Source organism: Zootoca vivipara, chromosome 10 (genome assembly GCF_963506605.1).
Source record: "Zootoca vivipara chromosome 10, rZooViv1.1, whole genome shotgun sequence".
Lineage (NCBI taxonomy): Eukaryota > Metazoa > Chordata > Lepidosauria > Squamata > Lacertidae > Zootoca > Zootoca vivipara.
The window spans coordinates 37,342,169-37,361,197 of record NC_083285.1 but is presented as its reverse complement, the minus strand read 5'-3'; the positions used below and the strand labels follow the sequence as shown (position 1 = coordinate 37,361,197).

The window sequence follows — 19,029 nt, the reverse complement described above, 5'->3', positions numbered from 1 at the left end:
CCCATCTAAAGAACTGACTCTCCCATAATCCCTTTCCTTTGACCCCGCCTCATGAGGCGGGGCCTGTCGCCGGCAGGCCGGCTCTTAAGCGCCGTGGGTCGCCCCGCGTGAAGGCGAGAGCGCAGCAATGGCCGAGGAGGATCCCAGCTCGTTCGTGTCGCCCGGCTGCTGCCGCACCCACCACCTCCACCTGCGCTGCCGCGTGGACTTCGCTAGCCGCTCGCTGAGGGGGACCGCGGCCCTCACCGTGAGGGCGGAGAGGGACAGCCTGCGCCGACTGGTAACTTCTTCCCTAGACGGGCAGGGCGGGGCGCGGGGCTCTAGGGCTGGAGGGAGAGGGGAGGACCGGCCGCCCTCCGTCGTGGAGCTGGCAGGAGTGCAGGCCCCTCTGTGGGGCGGAGGGCGACGGCTGCCCCAGAGGGAAACCGGAAGGGACCCCTTGGAAGACGGACCTGCTGCACCTGCTGGAAAGTTACCTTCTCCTTTGACGCTTCCTTCGTCCCAAGATAATATCTCTTTATTTCTCCTCCTCTTAGCTGTGGGCGCGTTTATCTTGGAGGAACCCAGCGGAGCTTCCTTTGGAGCAGTGGTTCCCAACCTTTTTTTTTGGCCATGGTCCACCTAAGTATCTCTAAAATCCTGATGCCCACCCCCGTGACATAAAATTCTTAATATTCAAAAATTGAACTACAGTATTCACGTGGAGGAAGCCTAAAAGGCTACTAACTTGGTCTAAACAAGCTTCCAAATTGCCCCCCCCCAAAAAAAATTGCCCCCCTGTGGGGCGTGTGCCCCACATTGGGAATCACAGCTTTGGAGGAAACGGGTGTAGGGATTGTGTGCAAAGCTGGCTTGGGCTTCTGTTTTAAGTTGGTTAAAGCAGATGCTCTGAGGTTGGTGACTTTCGGGGCGGCAGCATTTGCATTTTGTTTCCTTGGAAGTTGTACTTTGTCACACTGGTATGGTAGGTGCTTGCAAAAGCAAGTTCCTCAAGGGCTTGTCTCTCTAGAGAGAGAAACTTAAGTGGCCGAGTCCTTGATAAAGAACTGGCGGCGATTGCTAAAGTCCTTTGGTTGATTTGAAGATGGAGAGATCGCTGGTTTTTCTAAATTGTAAACAAAGATGCAAGCCAAGTTTCTCAGTAAAGGGAATCAAGGCTTACATACCGGTCTGACAGTTTCTGGGATATTGTCCCTAATGATTACACAATATCCTAAAAATACTTAATGTACTTCAGGGACTGATATACTTTACTTGGTGCTGCTGTTGTGTAAATAAATATGATTCATAATAGTTCCTTCTGCAAGTTGACTCTCCTGGCCACAGAAACTGATTACACCTGGCCAAAAAAAATCTTAAGTGTCTTTGACAATGCGAGTTTCTGTTCTTTGTAAGTACTTGAAGGCACAGAGACTTAAGGTTGTGGAATGAATGGAACATTTTAAGTGAAATACAGCTAACTCTAGTTACAGGTAGGTAGCCGTGTTGGTCTGAGTCGAAGCAAAATAAAAAAATTCCTTCAGTAGCACCTTAAAGACCAACTAAGTTTATATTTTGGTATGAGCTTTCGTGTGCATGCACACTTCTGCACACAGCTAACTCTAGATACTGTTTTCCTACATCTTAAAAACAGATGTAGAAAACTGGCCACAGTACTGTATAGCTGTAGATATAGCACCTAGAGAATGATAGCACTGACTATTCTGAAAATTGAGCCGGGCAATGCAATCAAGTGGTGTTCAGTCCCCTTTGTCTTGTCAACATAATCATTTTGTATGACTATGAGGAAAAGCCAGCTAACAATATGCAAGGAAAGGCTGGACTACATTTCTGAGCCTTTGTAAATGTCTGCTTCTCTATTTCTTTTGGAATTTATGAACAGATTGAATTTCTATATTGAAGATTCAATTTTCAATATATTTTAGTGTGTTTGTCAACAATAGCTCATGAACTCACTTACAGGTTTTGGACACAAAGGATCTAACAATACACAAAGTGGTTGTCAATAAGCAAGATGCAGAGTTTGTTCTTGGGGAACGTCATAGCTTCAAAGGATCACCGCTGGAAATCACACTACCTTTTGAGTTGGGAAAGTATGTGTGTTCAGTTTATCCCCCTTTTCTGGTCTCTTAATCTTATCTTGAAATGTGCTTAGATTAAGAGGCCACGTCATGCTAAACAAGCAGTTGTGCTTGTGTAATATTGTAGCATATAGCATTATGCCAGACTTGCAGATATTTGCTTGAGTCTGGCAAAATATACTTATTTTGGGCCCGTATAGGTTTTTTTCTTGCTATTTTTCTTGCTATAAAATCAGATAGGACTTGTTCCTTGAGGTAGTTAATGACTCATTGTCCTGAAATTCTACACCAGTCAATGTATTTGTGAGTTGGGGCTACTGTTGCTCATGCACAAACAACTCTGTAGTTGTTTGATTGGAAGATGATTCGCCCACTACATATTCTTTATTAACATAATTAAATTGTTTGGCTGTTAGAATTTTAAGAAAACGGCTGCCTAAGTTTGTCCCTAAATTTGCAGTTACAAATTTAAGTTAGAAATTTCCAAAGATGGTGCAAAGGTATCACATCTGACCTGTTCTCAAAAATGCACACTATTCCAATATTCACAGGGGGCAAGATGTGGTTGTAGAGATCGCTTTTGAAACGTCTCCAAGGTCTTCAGCACTCCAATGGTTCACTCCAGAGCAGACATCGGGGAAAAGGCACCCATTTCTCTTCAGTCAGTGTCAGGTGAGAAAACAATTGTGTTTTTCTTCTCTGCTATGGGCAACCTTTTCCCACATGTTATAGTTTTGTGTATCCTGCACTGCTTCCACTTGGCCAAATGGTGCCTGTCAACTGAAATCACTTGAGCCAAGACTGACTGCCACAGACTCCCTTAAAGTGTATATCATGCAATCTTACAGTGTGTTGAGGGAGTGAGTAGCAGTCTGTAAAGGCTCTCAGGATCCTATTGTCTGATAACTTCCCAGTGCATAGTGGGTACATTGGCTGGGTGCAAAGGCATAAAAGGCCTCGGTTATATTGGAGCTGAGGGTCTGATCCTGGTTCTTGCTTATCATCTCAAGAAATTGCACATTCTTTAAAAGAAGTTTTATGACCTGGTGGCTAAGAGAACAGGGTCGTTGTGTCTTTCAAATCTAGTGTACTATCTTCGAAATGTCAGACATTTATGGTTCAACACATTTGTATGAACTATAATACTAAGTGCAACTGTTAATAGGGTTGTAATTTTTTACCAAAGGTCAGAAATAAGGTGATAATAGTGTTGAACAAGATTTGCTAAACGAAATCGTTTTGATACTTAGAACATCAGACCATTTAATTTCCACCGAAGTCAATTATTGATGGAGGTGCTGTCTAGACTTTCCCTGTGGTCTTCTGGAGATGAGCCGTAAAAGGAGAAAACTTTACCCATTTCCTAAAGTCCTTGTACAGGTGTATGAAAATAACTTAGTAGGACCATTCCTGTAAGGAGCTTGCTTTAGGTCCATTAGGTGCAGGATGGAGCAGATGTACGGTATGCTACCAGGTACAGTGGTGCCTCACTTAACGAATGCCATGCTTAACGAAATTTCCACTTAACGAAAGGTTTTTTTCTAGTGGAGGTTGCCTCGCTAGACGAATTCGTTTTATGAAAAATTCGTCTAGCGAATCACAATTTCCCATAGGAATGCATTGAAATTCAATTAATGCGTTCCTATGGGCAATTTTTTTTAAAAAAAAAAAGATCAATGCATTCCTATGGGATTCACTAGACAAATTTTTCGTTATAAGAAAAGACCCGTGGAACGAATTAAATTCGTCTAGCGAGGCACCACTGTAAATTCAGAGAAGCTCATAGAATTACACAGGAACGGATATGGTAGGGAGGGGGGAATGCTTGATAGTTGCTGAATTTTTGGATAGAACACTTTTTTGGGGGAAAGTCTAGGAAATTTCCTGTTCAGTTTCCCCCCAGAAAACCCATATCACTGGTTACTGCCTTTTTATGATTACTTGGAAGCATGTATGTTGTATAAAGTTCTGGAGGGTGCTCTGTTATGACATTTTTGAAGCAATGTTTATAATGTGGTGAGGCAATCACAAATAGTACATGTGCTTGTGATCTTAATGGTCCACTTGCCTTTCAAACTTCAAATTGCCTTCTAAACTAAGGGGCATTTGATTGGTGGACTGCATTAGGGAATGTGAAATGTATATATGAATTTGAAGCAGGCACATAAGCCTAATTAAATTGTGCCTGGATGTGGTCACTTGGGGGGTATTATGCTTTTAATGGTAGCAGTGTAGCGCAAAATTTTAAAAAATGAAATATTAAAAAAAAGTGTTCCTTGTGCATTACTATATCTGCCTGTAAGAATAGCAGCCTGTAATCTGTATCACTTTGTTTTTTAGGCCACACACTGCAGAGCTATTCTTCCCTGCCAGGACACACCTTCAGTGAAGCTAACATACTATGCAGAAGTAGGTGAACCTGAAAGCTCTGTACCCCTGAGGTGCAAACTTTGCTCTCTTATTTAGCAGTTATGCATAATCTTAATTAGGGCATTGGTATTCATTAAAACCCTACCACCAAACTGTGCAACTTGAGTGAACATGCAGACTTAAAAAATGAAAATGTATAGCAAAAAATCTCTTGCATTCTTTGCAGGTACCCAATTGTGTGATTTTGTTGGTAAAGTGTCTCCTACTTTATAAGATTCCAGTTGGTTGCCTTATCATGCTCTATCTGGAAGGTGCCACTGTCTTTCAACAAATAGATGGGGTTTGGAGAAGAACTAGGTGTTAGTACAGATCCGGGTGCTCCGCGTGGTGGTGTCACTCGTGCATGTTGCAGGGTGTGTGGATGCCGCATGGTGTGTGTGCTCAAGGCCACTGTAGAACTTGGGGGGGGGGCTCGGCCCCCATGACCACGCATAGATGGTGCGCCTGTACAGACCAAACAGTAAAATTCTTGCTTAATCAAACTTGTCCATTTCTATAAATCGTTGCTTAGGAAGCCAGGATAGTTATTTGATCTGGAGCCACTCTTGAATATGCAGAAAACCAGGTGGATAGCTCCATTGTAAGAGGGCAGCATGGGATAGGTTTTGACAGATTGAATTTGCAATGTTGGAAATAAAATAATACCTTTTTTCCATGGAGGATGGCCCAGCAGGTAAGACACCCTGCCATCTAGTGCCCAAAGGCAGGAAAATTGACTTCTGGAAGCAGCTGGTCTTGTGTGTCCCTTTTCCTGCCTTTTGTCCCATGGTGGTTTATCTTTTTAGCTTTAATTTTTTTTCTTTCAAGTGGATTCCCCCCCCCCCTTGACTGCTTCTCTCTCCTGGGTTTGGGTGAGGGTGGAAGAAATGTTTGTATATAAAAGTGACTGTTTGAATCCAACAAGCACTTGTCAAGCTGTCTGTTTGTTCTAGTACTTGGCAGAAACTGCTTAGGATTCATAACACAGGAATCTTAACAAATCGTCTAAAGTAAATCAGCTGAGTAGAAGTTTTTCCCACTATAAGCTTACCGTAAAACCAATTTCCATCTTCAGGGAAATCCCTAAAGAAAATGCTAAATAATTGAGGCTTGAAGATGTTTGTTTTCCCAGCCCAAGGAATTCAAGCTCTCTGGCTTTGAAAACTTTCTTCTGAAATTGTGCTTATGCTCCATGACATAAAAGTCCTTTGAACAACTGAGCCATTCAGTAAGCTGGGTAGAGCTTGGTCTATTTGCTTATCAGCAGACTTGCATGGCAAATTTGCATCAGATAATTAGGGACATGTGAAGCTGCTTCATACAGTATCAAAAATTGTGTCCATCTAGCTGAGTATCGCTTGCATCAGGGCTGGGAACCAGTTTCAGCCCATAGCCACATTCCTATCTGGACAACCTTCCGGCAGCCACATGCTAGTGATTGGCAGGGCTGGAGGCAAAAGTGGGCAGAACAACAGTGTGAATGTTCCCTTTGCACAGTAAGCTAGTTCCTTTATACTTTTACATCCATCTCTATCCTCCATCCATGAAAGCTTTATCAAGAGTTTGAGGACACATTCCAGCAAGGCAAAAACAGTCAAGGAGGTTGCAGAGAAAGTCTGGCCAGGGGTGTTGCTCAGGAGGGTGTGGCTTGGGGGTGGTTCTCCTAGCATTCAGACAAGTGACTGTCCCAGTCCTGCCTGGAGATTTCAAGGACTGGACTTGAAATTGTAAAGCATGTTCTGACTGAGCCACAACTTCTTCCCTAAAAGAATGGGCACACTGACAGCAGTCACGTGGCTGCATCTTCAACATCTCAGACTGATCAGGGCCCTGGACAAGGGTTTCTGGAGGGACCAGTGGGATAATTATGTATCAGTAGAGTAGTCACAGACAGGTTCCATGTAAATTACAGTTGGCCAAAGCCTGAGCCTCAGCAGCAGGAGCCGAGGAGTGCCTTGAACACATTGCTTTCCAAAACCTAAAAACAAAAGAGGATCTGGCAGGTGACAAGTCATGTATAGACTGGACCACATGACATCTCCCCAATCTGGCCTTAAGAAAAATATGAGAAAAGCAGGCATGTTTTTCCAAGATCCATGCAAGTACTATATTTTGGATAAAAGGATTGAGGATGCATGCATGAAGTACATTTTTTAAAAAAAATTCCCCTTTCTCCTTCCTTCCCACTTCTTTTAAATTCCTATAAATGTTAATTGTTATTGATACAAAATACCAATGCATGTTACTATACATCATTTCATAACTGCAATTATTGCAATAATTTTGGTAGATACACTGATACAACTTTGTTAATATATTCAGAAAAGTTTATTTTAATTTTATGTAATTGTTGCATGTCATATGCTCTAGTCTAAACAAAGATAGATGGATATATCAATGCTGAAGCCATGTTAAAAAGCTTAAAGCTGAAAATGAATAAGACCTGTACCAACTCGTAGAAAACAAAATTAGATCCATTGGCATTGAGCTGGAGCCCTTGTATAATTCAAGTGAGCAATATATCTTCCACAATGTCCAAAACAGATTAAAGGATGTTGAATGACAAAACATTGTGGCAGCTGCAAATAGTTTGCTCCCCCATGTTCTATGATTTAAATATCTTGGATAATAGGGTCAACTATATTACAAAGCTAATAATCCCAGCCCAACGTAGGACATTTATGCTAGCCCGACTGAATGTATTTCCCTCGGCATTTGTCAGGGGTAGATATCAGAACACTCCCAGAGACAAGAGATACTGTAGATGTTCTCTGAATGTGCCGGATAGTGTAGAGCATATTCTCTTTCATTGTCCACTCCACAGCATGCTGCGTGAACGTGTGTTGTCCCCATCCAGCATGGTGGAAATGTTGGATTCTGCCTGTCTGACATTGATCATAAGGTGACTGTGGGAGTAGCTGAGTTTTTGGCAGCAGTGTCTCAAGGAGTAGTTTAATAGGAAGAAATCTCAGATTTTATTTATATATATATATACACATACAATTAGTATATGCAGTTTACTGTTGCCTCTTTGTATGCATTTTAAATACTTTTGTATGTGATTCTTTTCTTGCGATTCTATTTGTAAAATGCCTAATAAAGGTTTGATAGTAACTAATAGGACCTGTTACCAAGAAAAAGAGGGTAGGTTAGGAAAGAAGAAAAGTGTAAGCAGGATCTTGAGGGTACATGTTGCAGCCACGCTGCTGAACCCAAGGAGGCCTGGGCATGACCAGTGCCTGCTGGGAAATCACTGGAAAATTCCATGTGCACCACTTTGAATTCTGTAGTGGAAGAAGATGGGCTATAAATGTTACCAATAAATAAAGCAGAGAACATTTTACAACCTAGTCTCGTGCAAACTGTCTATGCTGCAGCATCAACCCAGCAACTTTTCAAGTTGCTGCGGTGTTGCTGTTTGTGTAAATTGCACCTTAGAACACACTTGAAACATTCAAGGGTATAATTTACCCTTGCCTATAAAGAATGCTGTAAGAATCAGATGGATATAAAGTTCAGAGTTTATTGGAAGTCAGAATCTCTTGCTTACCAGCCCCAGACACTTTATTACCCATAACCAGATGGCAGAGTGACAAGTTTTTGCATCGTTTGTGCCAGATTTGTCATGATAAGTACTTAAATAGCTGAAGAGGGAGCTTGTGAGAATGCAGTTTCAGCACTTAGAACTCCAAAATGTGGAAACTGCTGTGGCATTATTAACATAGCTGACTCAACATTTTCACATCAAATCTTGAGAGTATCTTTCTTTATGCATTGCAAAACACATTAGAGGTTACTTTTGTAAAAAAAAATCTGGAGAAGGATATGTTGGTGGTTGGTTGCTTAATGTTGGTTGCAGGTTCCCAAGCCTCTGTCTTATGGGCTGTTAAGCCCTTGCACAGCTATTTTTTTAAAAAAAAGTTGATGGGGGGAAACAAAGCAGGCCAGGTCCATGGGAGACAATTTTAACCTTTTATCTTCTGTCACACTTCCAGTCTAATTTGGGGCAGAGGACCTGCAACAGTTCTTACCTGCCAGAAAGTGTTTTACTGTCCACACAGCACTGCTCAAAGTGTACGTTTTAGGGGTGTCTTTTTGCAGGAACGGTCACTGTTCATTCTTTCCAAGAGATCAGTATGTTACAGGGAACCAAAAGGTCAAAATTGCACATTGGCATGTGTTACTTGTGATCAACTAACTTGATGCTTGTCATGACACTGGGGAATGTGTCACTTAAAACTTCTGAAAAACCCAGGTGTGAACATGGCAGAAAATAAGGGGAGCTTGCAGGTAAGGCAAGAAGTGAATTATTTCTGAGCTGCACTGCTGCAGAATTGCCATTCTAGGGTATAATTGCCTGCAAGGTGTTAAATATTTAACATACTAAATAAAAACAAATATATTTTTGTACTTCACTAGATATCGGTTCCAAATGAGCTGGTGGCACTTATGAGTGCCAAGAGAGATGGAGACTTGCCTGACCCAGAAGAAAGCACAAGGAAGATATACCGCTTCATACAAAATGTAAGCCATTAATGCACTTTGAGCCCACAATGGTAGGTTACATAATGTAGATATGCATCATTGCATGGAGCAGTTGGATAACTTTGGCTTCAGCCTTGTAGGTGTAAAATATGTGACGTGTAGCACTGTTATTGTTTCTATTATTTTTCTCTCCTTTGGGGTTAGGTTCCAATACCCTGCTATCTGGTTGCTTTAGTTGTTGGTGCTTTGGAAAGCAGGTGAGTATTACTCAATAACTGTAGAAATTCTGCGATTTGTAAGGTGTAGAAATTGCTTGAGCCTGTCCTCTCTCAAGGGCTTAAGAGTGGGCTGCAGCCTATTTATCACTATTACTACAATGTCACTTTGGAGGATGGTAAAAATTATTCAGTAGGATTCATATCTGAACAGGAATCTGAACGCACACTTCATTTGTTGTTTTACATTGTCTGCTAACAGAATATTATAGTTCAATCTAGCATGTGACAGGCAAGACAACTTTCTGCCTTCCCTTTCTAGCTTTTGTATGCAGTAATTATAGAACGGGCTGTTTTGGAAGTGATTTCTAGGATTAGATGGTATTTCTTTTGTTGCTTCCTCACTGAAGAATATAGTTGAGCTCCTGGAAGAAGTAGAAGTTGCAAGACAGATGTGCAGAAACTGATTGGTACATGCACATTGTTTGGGCAATGCATCTTTGCATCAGACCTTCCAGGTCACTTGGATTGTTGGGTTACAGAATACTTAAAGAGGAGTGTGAATATCATGACTAAGTATGACAAAGGCTGGCAGGGAGAACTTGCTTGCAAAAGGTAAAGTGCTGAAGAAGGGTTTGGTGAAGCCCTGGCACCTTCTCCTAACACACAAACTCTGGCCAGGATATGGACTTATGTCTGCACCAGTCCTTGGAACCAGAGGCAATTAAAGGAACTGTTCACATCAGCTATTCCCTTCCAGTAATGCTTTTTACAGCCACTTACTTGCCCCAGCTATTAAAATGTCCAAAAACAGCTGCATTACAATTTTCGCTAAGAAATAAGCAACCAGGAAATCCAAGATGGTATTCCTGGTTTTTTCTGACTGAATTTTGTTCTTCAGAGAGATTGGCCCCAGAACTTTGGTGTGGGCTGAAAAGGAGCTTGTGGACAAATCGGCACATGAATTTTCAGAGGTTAGTGAAAATTAGGATTATATGTCTTTGGTATATTGTGAAAAGATGAATAGCTGGTAGAGGCAGTGACCATTTTAGGTGCATCTAATTTACATGTAGTTGCCAATGCACAGGTCCTTTTGGACCCGGAAGAAGGCAGAACGGGCAGGGCTTAGCTGACATTTGTGGGGGCTGGGAATGGAGCCCCTGTGCAAAATGGCCATTGTCTGTACTTAATTATTCCTTAGATGGCTGTACATTTTGCATAAGAAAAGCAAACTGTTCTCCCAAGACCCTATGTAAAGCAAACACATATCAAGTTTGAACATGAAAAGCTAATTGACTAAGCTGTCTGCATTCCTCAGCTTCAAGATAGTCTCAAATGATCGCTCCACAACCGTCACCTGCATATAAGATGGCTTGAAAGTGATTGTATCCTACCTCTATCCCAGTTTGTGTTAGTTCAAATGCAAATTGCCACATTTGTGACAAGTTTGTAAGTTCTTTCCCACTACTTAAAATATGAAGCCACTTGTATTATTTCCCCACTAATAATGACTTTACAGACTTCCTGAATTTCAAGCCAGGAGGGACTTGGTTTCTGTTGTCTGAGTAAAGTTCATTCTGTACAAACAGGTCAGCCAACATCCTGCTTGCGATGTATCTTATCTCACTAATGGGGCATTACCTGCACATATATTAGAGCCTATCTTAGTTTACTGACTTGTTTTTTTTCCAGACAGAAGCCATGCTGAAAATTGCAGAAGACCTAGCAGGTCCTTATGTATGGGGTCAGTACGACTTGCTAGTATTGCCGCCATCATTTCCATATGGTGGGATGGAGAATCCCTGCCTCACTTTTGTGACTCCCACATTACTGGTAAATGTCTCCCTCTCTTTTGGATTACATTACATAGCTTTCCTTAGGACATCACATTAAAGCCATTTAAAGTTTGGGACTTGCATGGTAGCTTTCATTTTGCTAACTTAGCCTGAATTGGGAAATGATACTATATTAAGCTTTCATCTGACATGGATTAGAGAGGTAACTTTTTTATCTCTGTTTGCTGCAGGCTGGTGACAGATCATTATCCAATGTAAGTATAAGTCCAGCTGTACTCGAAGTGTTTATACTGAAGGTGCTCTTTCCCCCTGAAATCTAAGCAAGGTGCCTGAAACATTAGGTGTTATGTGTGTTTTCTAAGCAGTGATCATACTTGGAATAGACGTAGACCCACTGAAATGAATGCAATTCATTTTAGAATTTGACTAACATTGGAGACCACCTATTTCTCGCTGTTTACTTGTCCTGTAAGTTTTTAAACGTCAGTATTAAGAAACTGAAAAAGTTGCGACTTTAAAGAGTTCTGCACAATACAGGCCGTCTGGTCAGTTAACACTTAGACCAATTGTTCTCAAAACATTACATGAATTAAAAAGACAACAAATTATGGTGAATTAAAAAGACGACAATAATAGCAGTGGTAGTAGCTGCTGGAGTGGAGGCTGCTGGTGATCTGGAAACCAGATCTATGGAGCCGCACTGGGACATTCTACATTAAACCTGCCTTTCTTGGAACAAGTGTGGTTTTATTTTTATGTTGTAAGTTGTTTTGGGACCCTCTTCTGTGTGTGAGAAAGGCCAAAGAATGTATTTAGCATCATGGAGTTGCTGATGCTTTTTTCTTTTTCTAAATAAAAAGGCTTCTCTATTGAAACCATAATAGAGCTGAAACTAAACAAATTTTAAAATGTTAGGTTAGCTGCCCCTAAAATGTGTAACAAATTCAACAGTATTTTGCATTTTGGGAGTTGATGATTAATTTCAGTGGAGGATAACCCAAGTGCCTCCATGAAAACAGAAGCAACTTCTGCATGGTTATTACCATGTCTGCATGGGGCTAGTTTAGGGCATCTTTGCCATCTAAGTGGCACCCTCCTTTCTGTTATGGATATGTGTGTTTGTGACAAAAGAGACCACCATGTGCTTATGCCACTTCTATACATTTCAGGTTATCGCCCATGAAATTTCTCATAGCTGGACTGGGAATTTGGTAACAAACAAGACCTGGGAGCATTTTTGGTAGGTGAAATCCAAGTGCTTGGCTTTTCTTTTGGTGTGTGTTTAACTTATTAAAAGATTTCTCTAATTTCCAGAAATAATGACTTGTGCGCTTGGTGTTTCAGGCTAAACGAAGGACACACAGTTTACCTGGAACGCAGGATCGGTGGCCGGCTCTTTGGTGAGCAGTTCAGGCAATTCCAAGCTCAGGGAGGCTGGAGAGAATTGCAGAACACGGTGAGTGCTTCTGGTTGATCTGAAGATTAACTTACACATAACTTTTCTTCAGAAACACTGGGCACATGTAGAACTTAAGAGCAAATTTATTGCTTTTATCTGGTATTGCAGATAGATTTAATTTCTACTCCATATTGCAGTAATTAGCTTTAGAAAAGTTCTATCCTGCCTTTTGGCCTCTAAGGCAACTTGCAGATTAAAAAGCCCACAACTTCAGTAAAAATTGGAGGGAAATAAACAGTATATCAATTAAATAACAAAGCAGCAGTATAAGCATGGCATAAAATCCATGGGTAAGTTTTAAAATGCATTCCAGTGCAGGAGATGAATTATAGGCAGGGCAGGATACAAATATTTCGGTACCCTCCGAAAACACACAAGAGGAGCAACCAGACTTCTTTTGGGAGGAAGTTCAGCAATCTGGTTGCTGACAGGTAGAGTTCTGTTACAACTTAAAAGCACATCAGTTTCCAGTAATATGTGTCTCCTTCTAGATAAACACCCTTGGAAGCACAAACCCTGTGACTCACCTGATCCCTAATCTGAAAGAAGTAGATCCTGATGTTGCATATTCTTCTGTTCCGTATGAAAAAGGCTCTGCTTTACTACTTTATCTAGAACAGCTTCTTGGTGGGCCAGGTATTGGTTAATTTACTTTTAAATATGTGTGGCTTTTTTCCTGTTGCAGCACTTTATTTCCGGTTAATGCATCTTCTATGTTCCCAGATGTCTTCATTGGCTTCTTGAGGGCATACATCCAGCAGTTTGCATACAAGAGCATAGGCACGGAAGACTGGAAGAATTTCCTGTACTCCTACTTCAAGGACAAGGTTAGGTGCTAATCTTCCAGTTCAAGATGCTGGAGTGTAACCCCATCAAGAGCAGCCAGTCTCTGATCCCTTTGTCTATGCAACAAATGTCAGCAAGAGTTAGTGTCATAGAAAAGTACCCCTCTCTCCTAGAAGTTCCCATATTGCAGAGATATGTGTACCTCTCCTGATTATAAGAATAATAATAATTTTTTATTTATACCCCGTCCTTCCTGGTTCAGAAACCCGGGCAGGGCAACTAACAACAAATTTAAAACACTTAATTGTAATACAACATAAAAGCAGCATAAAATACAGTATAAAAGCATGAATAACAATAAAAATCAAAAATCAATTTGGGGGAAATCCATCCAATAAACATTAGATAGTCACCAGGGCTAGCTGGCTAAATTAGTCCTGCTTGGGCCAGCGAGGAGGCCAGGGGAGAATTAGCTGTGGGGTCCCAGAGCCAGTATTTTTCATTTAAAAAGGGGTGGGGGAGAGAGAGAAGGGAAATAAAAGATCAGGCCGAGTTCAAATTAAAGGCCAGGCGGAATAGCTCTGTCTTACAGACCCGGAGGAAGGAGGTTAAATCCTGTAGCTGTATTAGCTACCTGCTTGTGTTTATCATGCAACAACAGTGTTAATCTGACAATGAGTCACTCTTCCCCCCCCCCCCAGTCCACTTTTGAGGGCTTAGTCTTCTGAAGTCTGTAGCTTTCAGTTTCATAAGGTTCTCAATTATGCCATATTTGCTGTGTCATCAGTGCGGCAAAATGCTGGTAAAACCAAACATTACACTGGTCTTGTTATATGGAATTAAGCATGAAAGGAGTAGAAGAAACCTCAAATTTCATAATTCAAATCATTCAAATCATTTCATAGTATATGTGATGTGGTTCCCATTAAAATGATCAACGAACAGTTAAAAACAAGTCTTCAAAAATATTGGAATCTATGAGTTTCAAAGAAATAAAACACTTCCAAGATTTTGGATAATTTGTTGGTCTGTTCATTTTAGGTTGACCTTCTTAACAAAGTTGACTGGAATGCATGGATGAACACTCCTGGCATGCCTCCAGTAAAACCAACGTAAGCACATAATCTTTTTCTGTAACATTTCTATTTGTTTTGAAAGGGTACCTCTGTATATTTAAGAATCATAATCACTTTTCCTATTTATTAATTGTTTTATTTATTTATAGTCAATTATATATGTGTGTGTTTGTATATATATATATATTCTTTTATTTAACTTTATTTGATCCTTTTGGACTGGGGTAAGAAATGTTTTAAGTATGACTATAGCAAATGATCTAAATGCAGCATAAGCATGTCTCTTTCAATAATAAAAAAATATTCCTCAAACACTTGCAAAATTTTGGTTATGCCAATTTCTAAATGTGTCTGCTCTATAAAATGTCCCTTTAGACTACATTTTCTGTTATCTATTTTGGCTTGTAACAGTAATATAGTCTGTTCTATTTCTTCAAAGCCAAATGTGATCAGTAAGGAGTATAAAAGAGAGCTGCTCATAAGCTATATTGTAGCAGCTGGCAAGATAGAATTTGGATGTGTGCTCTAGATACAAATGCATGTGTTCTGTGTATGTTCAAGATACAAACATTTTCTAAACAAGACACACTCATTTTTATGTCTTCACCAGGTATGATTCAACACTGTCAAATGCTTGTGTTGCCTTGAGTCAAAGATGGGTTAAAGTGAGTTAATGTCTCGTGTACATAACGTGTTAAACACATTTTGAGTCAATTGCTTGTAAGTGTTGTATTTTGCCTTGTCTTTCAACATGCATAATTGGGGATTCAATGCAATGTAGAATTTAGTAAAATCAATTTGCAATTGAGGAAAACTTCAGGTTTTATTGATATATTTTTTTTGTAACTTCAGACTTCATATTTTTTGACATTAGCTTTCAAACTTCTCTTACATTAGAGGCAGTAAATGTGGTATAGGGGAAGAGTTGGAGGTTGGGCAGATCATAGCTCAAAAGCTATGGCATCTTCTGAACCTTCCTTCAGGGTCGTGGCTGTTGTCTCAGCCTGCCTCTCTAGTCTGGTGCTGTTTTACGAACAAGTTAGTCATAATGCAGTACCTTATTCATGACTTGGTTATGGATCAGGGATAGATAAAGGTGGGTTGGGCTGATTTGATCCACTTGTGCCCATCTGGGTACCTAGTGACATATCAGCTGAAAGGTCACTGTAATTCATAAGGATTCCATGCAGATAGCATTCCTCCCAACATAAAATAATCCAGAGCCCCTGAGTTACTCTTTAGACTTTTATGTATCAAGATGGGGTTTTCTAAACAAATTAAATTCAAATCTTAACTTCTGGTGTTTAGAATCAAAGACAATTTTTCCTGCAATTTCTTAAAGGCTTCTCCAATTTCCTCCTAATTCTGCTTGTCTTATAGGCCACAGAAAACGATCTTGGCTCCTTCAGCTCAGCTGATCTAAAAGAGATGTCTTCACACCAGCTTATTGAGTTTCTTGCACTACTGCTGCTGGAGGTAAATATAGGCAAAAGGTGTTTTTTTTTAACCTTTCAGGATAAACGTTTGTGCCACCATCTTTCTTGTTGCGTTTCCAAGTTTGTAGAGTGAAATTCAGGGGCGGTTGGCATCCGTTTGTCTCGAGAGACAATGGAGGACTGCTGTTGGAAGGTTTCAGTTACTGTTGTGGCTGTAGAGAAAGATGCAAGAGAGGCGTGTTTTGTTGCAGCTGGGGCAGATGACGGCGTTCAGTTATTAGTCATAGCATGTTCATTTGTCTCTTCCAATGACTGTTAGATCTTGTCATCTTAGTAGATAAGATATTAAGTCTTAGTTGTACCTTGGTTCACAAACGCCTTGCGAGTCGAATGTTTCGGCTCCCGGAAGCCATGCCTTGGTTTCCGAATGATCTGGAAGTCGAACGGACTTCCGGAAATGGATTCCATTTGACTTCTGAGGTACCACTGTACTTCCAACTTATTGCTGTGCTTATATAGAGTTGTAGAACCACTGTGGGATGTTGGTATCTTGTCCTACTGTTCCAACCACCCTGAACAGTATGCATGCACTTTGGCAGCAGACTGCAGAATGAGCACCATTTTGTTGCTTACAACTTTGGTCTGTATATCATTTCAGAAACATGTGGTCCTATTGTGCAGGCACAATGGCTTCTTGCTTCAGGGGTGAACTCTAGAGCTGGCGCAGTTGTTTAGAAGTGAAGAGTCTTTGACTTGATGTTGCTTTTCTTCCTAACCCTCCGCACTTGTACCCCTCTTGTTTTATATTTTTAGAATCCTCTTCCAGTGAGCCATGTAAGACGAATGCAGGAGGTTTATGACTTCAATGCTGTGAACAACTCTGAAATTAGATTCAGGTTTGTAATATGTAGGAATATTCTGAAATTTTACGAATGTAATGGACTGATACTATATAGAGGTAACTTTTATTAAATCTGCAGTCGAATTGCCCTGTTATATATAAAATGAAAACACAAGTACATAGAACTGAGCGGTGATGTGTGTGCACATTCATACCTGAGGTTGTAGAACAACTGTGAAAACAAATAATCCTGTTCGTCCCTGGTATAGATCCCTGAAAGTAGTTTTTTTAATACTGTCCAGCCAGGAACAGCTGGTTGCAAAGTTCTAAACTTACCTGTTTGTTTAGAGATATATGCAAGCATGTGGTTTGTGGGGCCCTAACATCTTGCCAATGAGATCCAAATTCATCGAATAAGCAATCTTAGATTCAGAATAAAATATGGAAGCATTTTAAATATATATAAATTTAAAGATTATTACTTACATCCCACATTTCCTCTGAAGATCAGAGGGTAGTATAAATGGTTTGGTCTTCACAGAATCCCTGTGAGGTAGATTAGACTGTGACGGTGACTGTCCCAAAGTATCCCAGGTCCTAGTCCCAACTCTTTGGAGACTGCTTGTTGTTAAACTTGGATTTTCTTGCTATTGATTTAGCTAACTAAAGGCTAATTCTGCTTTTCAGATGGCTGCGCCTCTGCATTCAAGCCAACTGGGAAGAAGCCATTCCTTTGGCCCTGAAGATGGCTACAGAACAAGGCAGAATGAAGTTCACTCGTCCTTTGTTTAAGTAAGACAATTACCTAAGCAGGCAGGCAGTGGTTCAATATAGGAAGTTCTCTGCATCTTACATGTTAAATATGTACAAAGTGGTTCTTCAAAGATAAATGGTACCTACTTGTCTTGATTTTAAAAAAGTAGTTTAAAATTTATTTTGTGGAATCTATTTCAGGGACCTCTATAAATTTGAAAAATCCCGTGCTCAAGCTGTCAGCGCTTTCAACCAGCACAAAGCTTCCATGCATCCAGTGACTGCGATGTTGGTAACCAAAGACCTGGGACTTGACGGACAAACAGCCCAACCTTTGCAGACTTAAGGATAAACTCCAACAAGAAAACGACTGTCTTTTTCCCATTCCCTCCATGAAAAAGAATCATTGTAACTTGCATGATTGATTAGTGAACTAGCTTTCTGTTCTGATGCTGAATCAATAAGCGCCCCCCCCCCGATTATTCATGCTGGCATCTCAATCTTGTGCCTCATTTAAAATTCTGCGAAACTGGTAAAAAATAAGATATATTTTGACACCGCATTTGGCAATTCACTACAAGTAGCATTCATAGTTTTGCTACATGTACTGCTTTATTTGAAGCAATAAATCTTTTATGATAAATCAGATCGTCTTTCCGTATATTTAATTGCCTCCAGTATACAGAGTACTGACATGCAGAAAGCTACTGTCTAGCCCTTGCATTCCCAGTGGTGGGTGGGACCAGAACTGGTTTTGGGTGTGAAACACAAATATGCACATGCTCTTTTCCCCTGCATATATATATATATATATATATATATATATATATATATATATGCGCACTCTCATGTATACCCGTCCATTCCATTGGACGAGGGACCAGGCAGACACATGCAGATGCTAAAGGCCCCCAAGTATGCAACACAGTGACTTTCCACCATGCTCTGTTGTGAAAGGGACCATGGCCTGAATCAGAAGGTTCTACAGGCCTGATCTAGTCTCAAGGCTGCCCATTCTCCACCCCTCTCAGAGACCTTAACACTGAACGACAAAGCAGTTAAGTTTCTGAACTCCATTTGTCATGTTCTCTCCATGGAGGTGACTTAATCTGTTTTGTCGTATGTAAGCCACCCTGAATGTTCTTAATTGAGGTTTTATTTTTTAAAATAAATAATGGCGACATCACTTTGCTGCTGTTTTGGAAATGCATATTATCTGAATTCTGCCATATTTGTTACTTAAATTACCTTGTCTACAGAACTCTGAGTGGCTAACAACAAGCAAGTATGAAATAGCAATAACATTTAAGACCTGAAAGTGCTACATAAATGTTCAAGGTCTTTTAAGTACCAACAGGCATGAAAGCAACTTAATCAGATATAAAAACAACTTAGTCAGAAATTGCCTAAGTTAAGAGCAGTTCAGTGAGAGCAACCATGTATACTTACGCAATACAGTGCCCAAAAGACACATCTGAATTAATGATTAATACAGTTAGCCCAACTACAAACGACTCTTATTCAGGTTGCTGAAGTCTAAAGGTTGTTAAGTTGCCATGGTTGACTAGTGCTGATTTTGTAGCTGGGATTGCAGTAGCTCATAGAAGTAATAAATAGTAGATCGCATTTCTGCAGCTTGTCCCATCTTCTTGATAACAGTGTGCAGTGGCATGTATGGTTTGCTAAACATGC

At 40.5% G+C, this 19,029-nt stretch overlaps 1 protein-coding gene across 1 annotated transcript; it reads left to right on the top strand.

The window, feature by feature from the left end:
- Positions 1-86: 86 nt before the first annotated feature.
- Positions 87-17,983, top strand: LTA4H (leukotriene A4 hydrolase). The gene is made up of 19 exons (XM_035127856.2): positions 87-280; positions 1,963-2,093; positions 2,633-2,753; positions 4,422-4,490; positions 8,910-9,014; positions 9,180-9,232; positions 10,092-10,164; positions 10,883-11,023; positions 11,217-11,240; positions 12,156-12,226; positions 12,331-12,442; positions 12,937-13,081; positions 13,169-13,272; positions 14,273-14,343; positions 14,918-14,972; positions 15,688-15,783; positions 16,557-16,639; positions 17,272-17,376; positions 17,539-17,983. Exons 1-19 carry the CDS (start codon positions 128-130, stop codon positions 17,681-17,683), a joined length of 1,857 nt encoding a protein of 618 aa, XP_034983747.2. The 5' UTR covers positions 87-127; the 3' UTR covers positions 17,684-17,983.
- Positions 17,984-19,029: the final 1,046 nt, after the last annotated feature.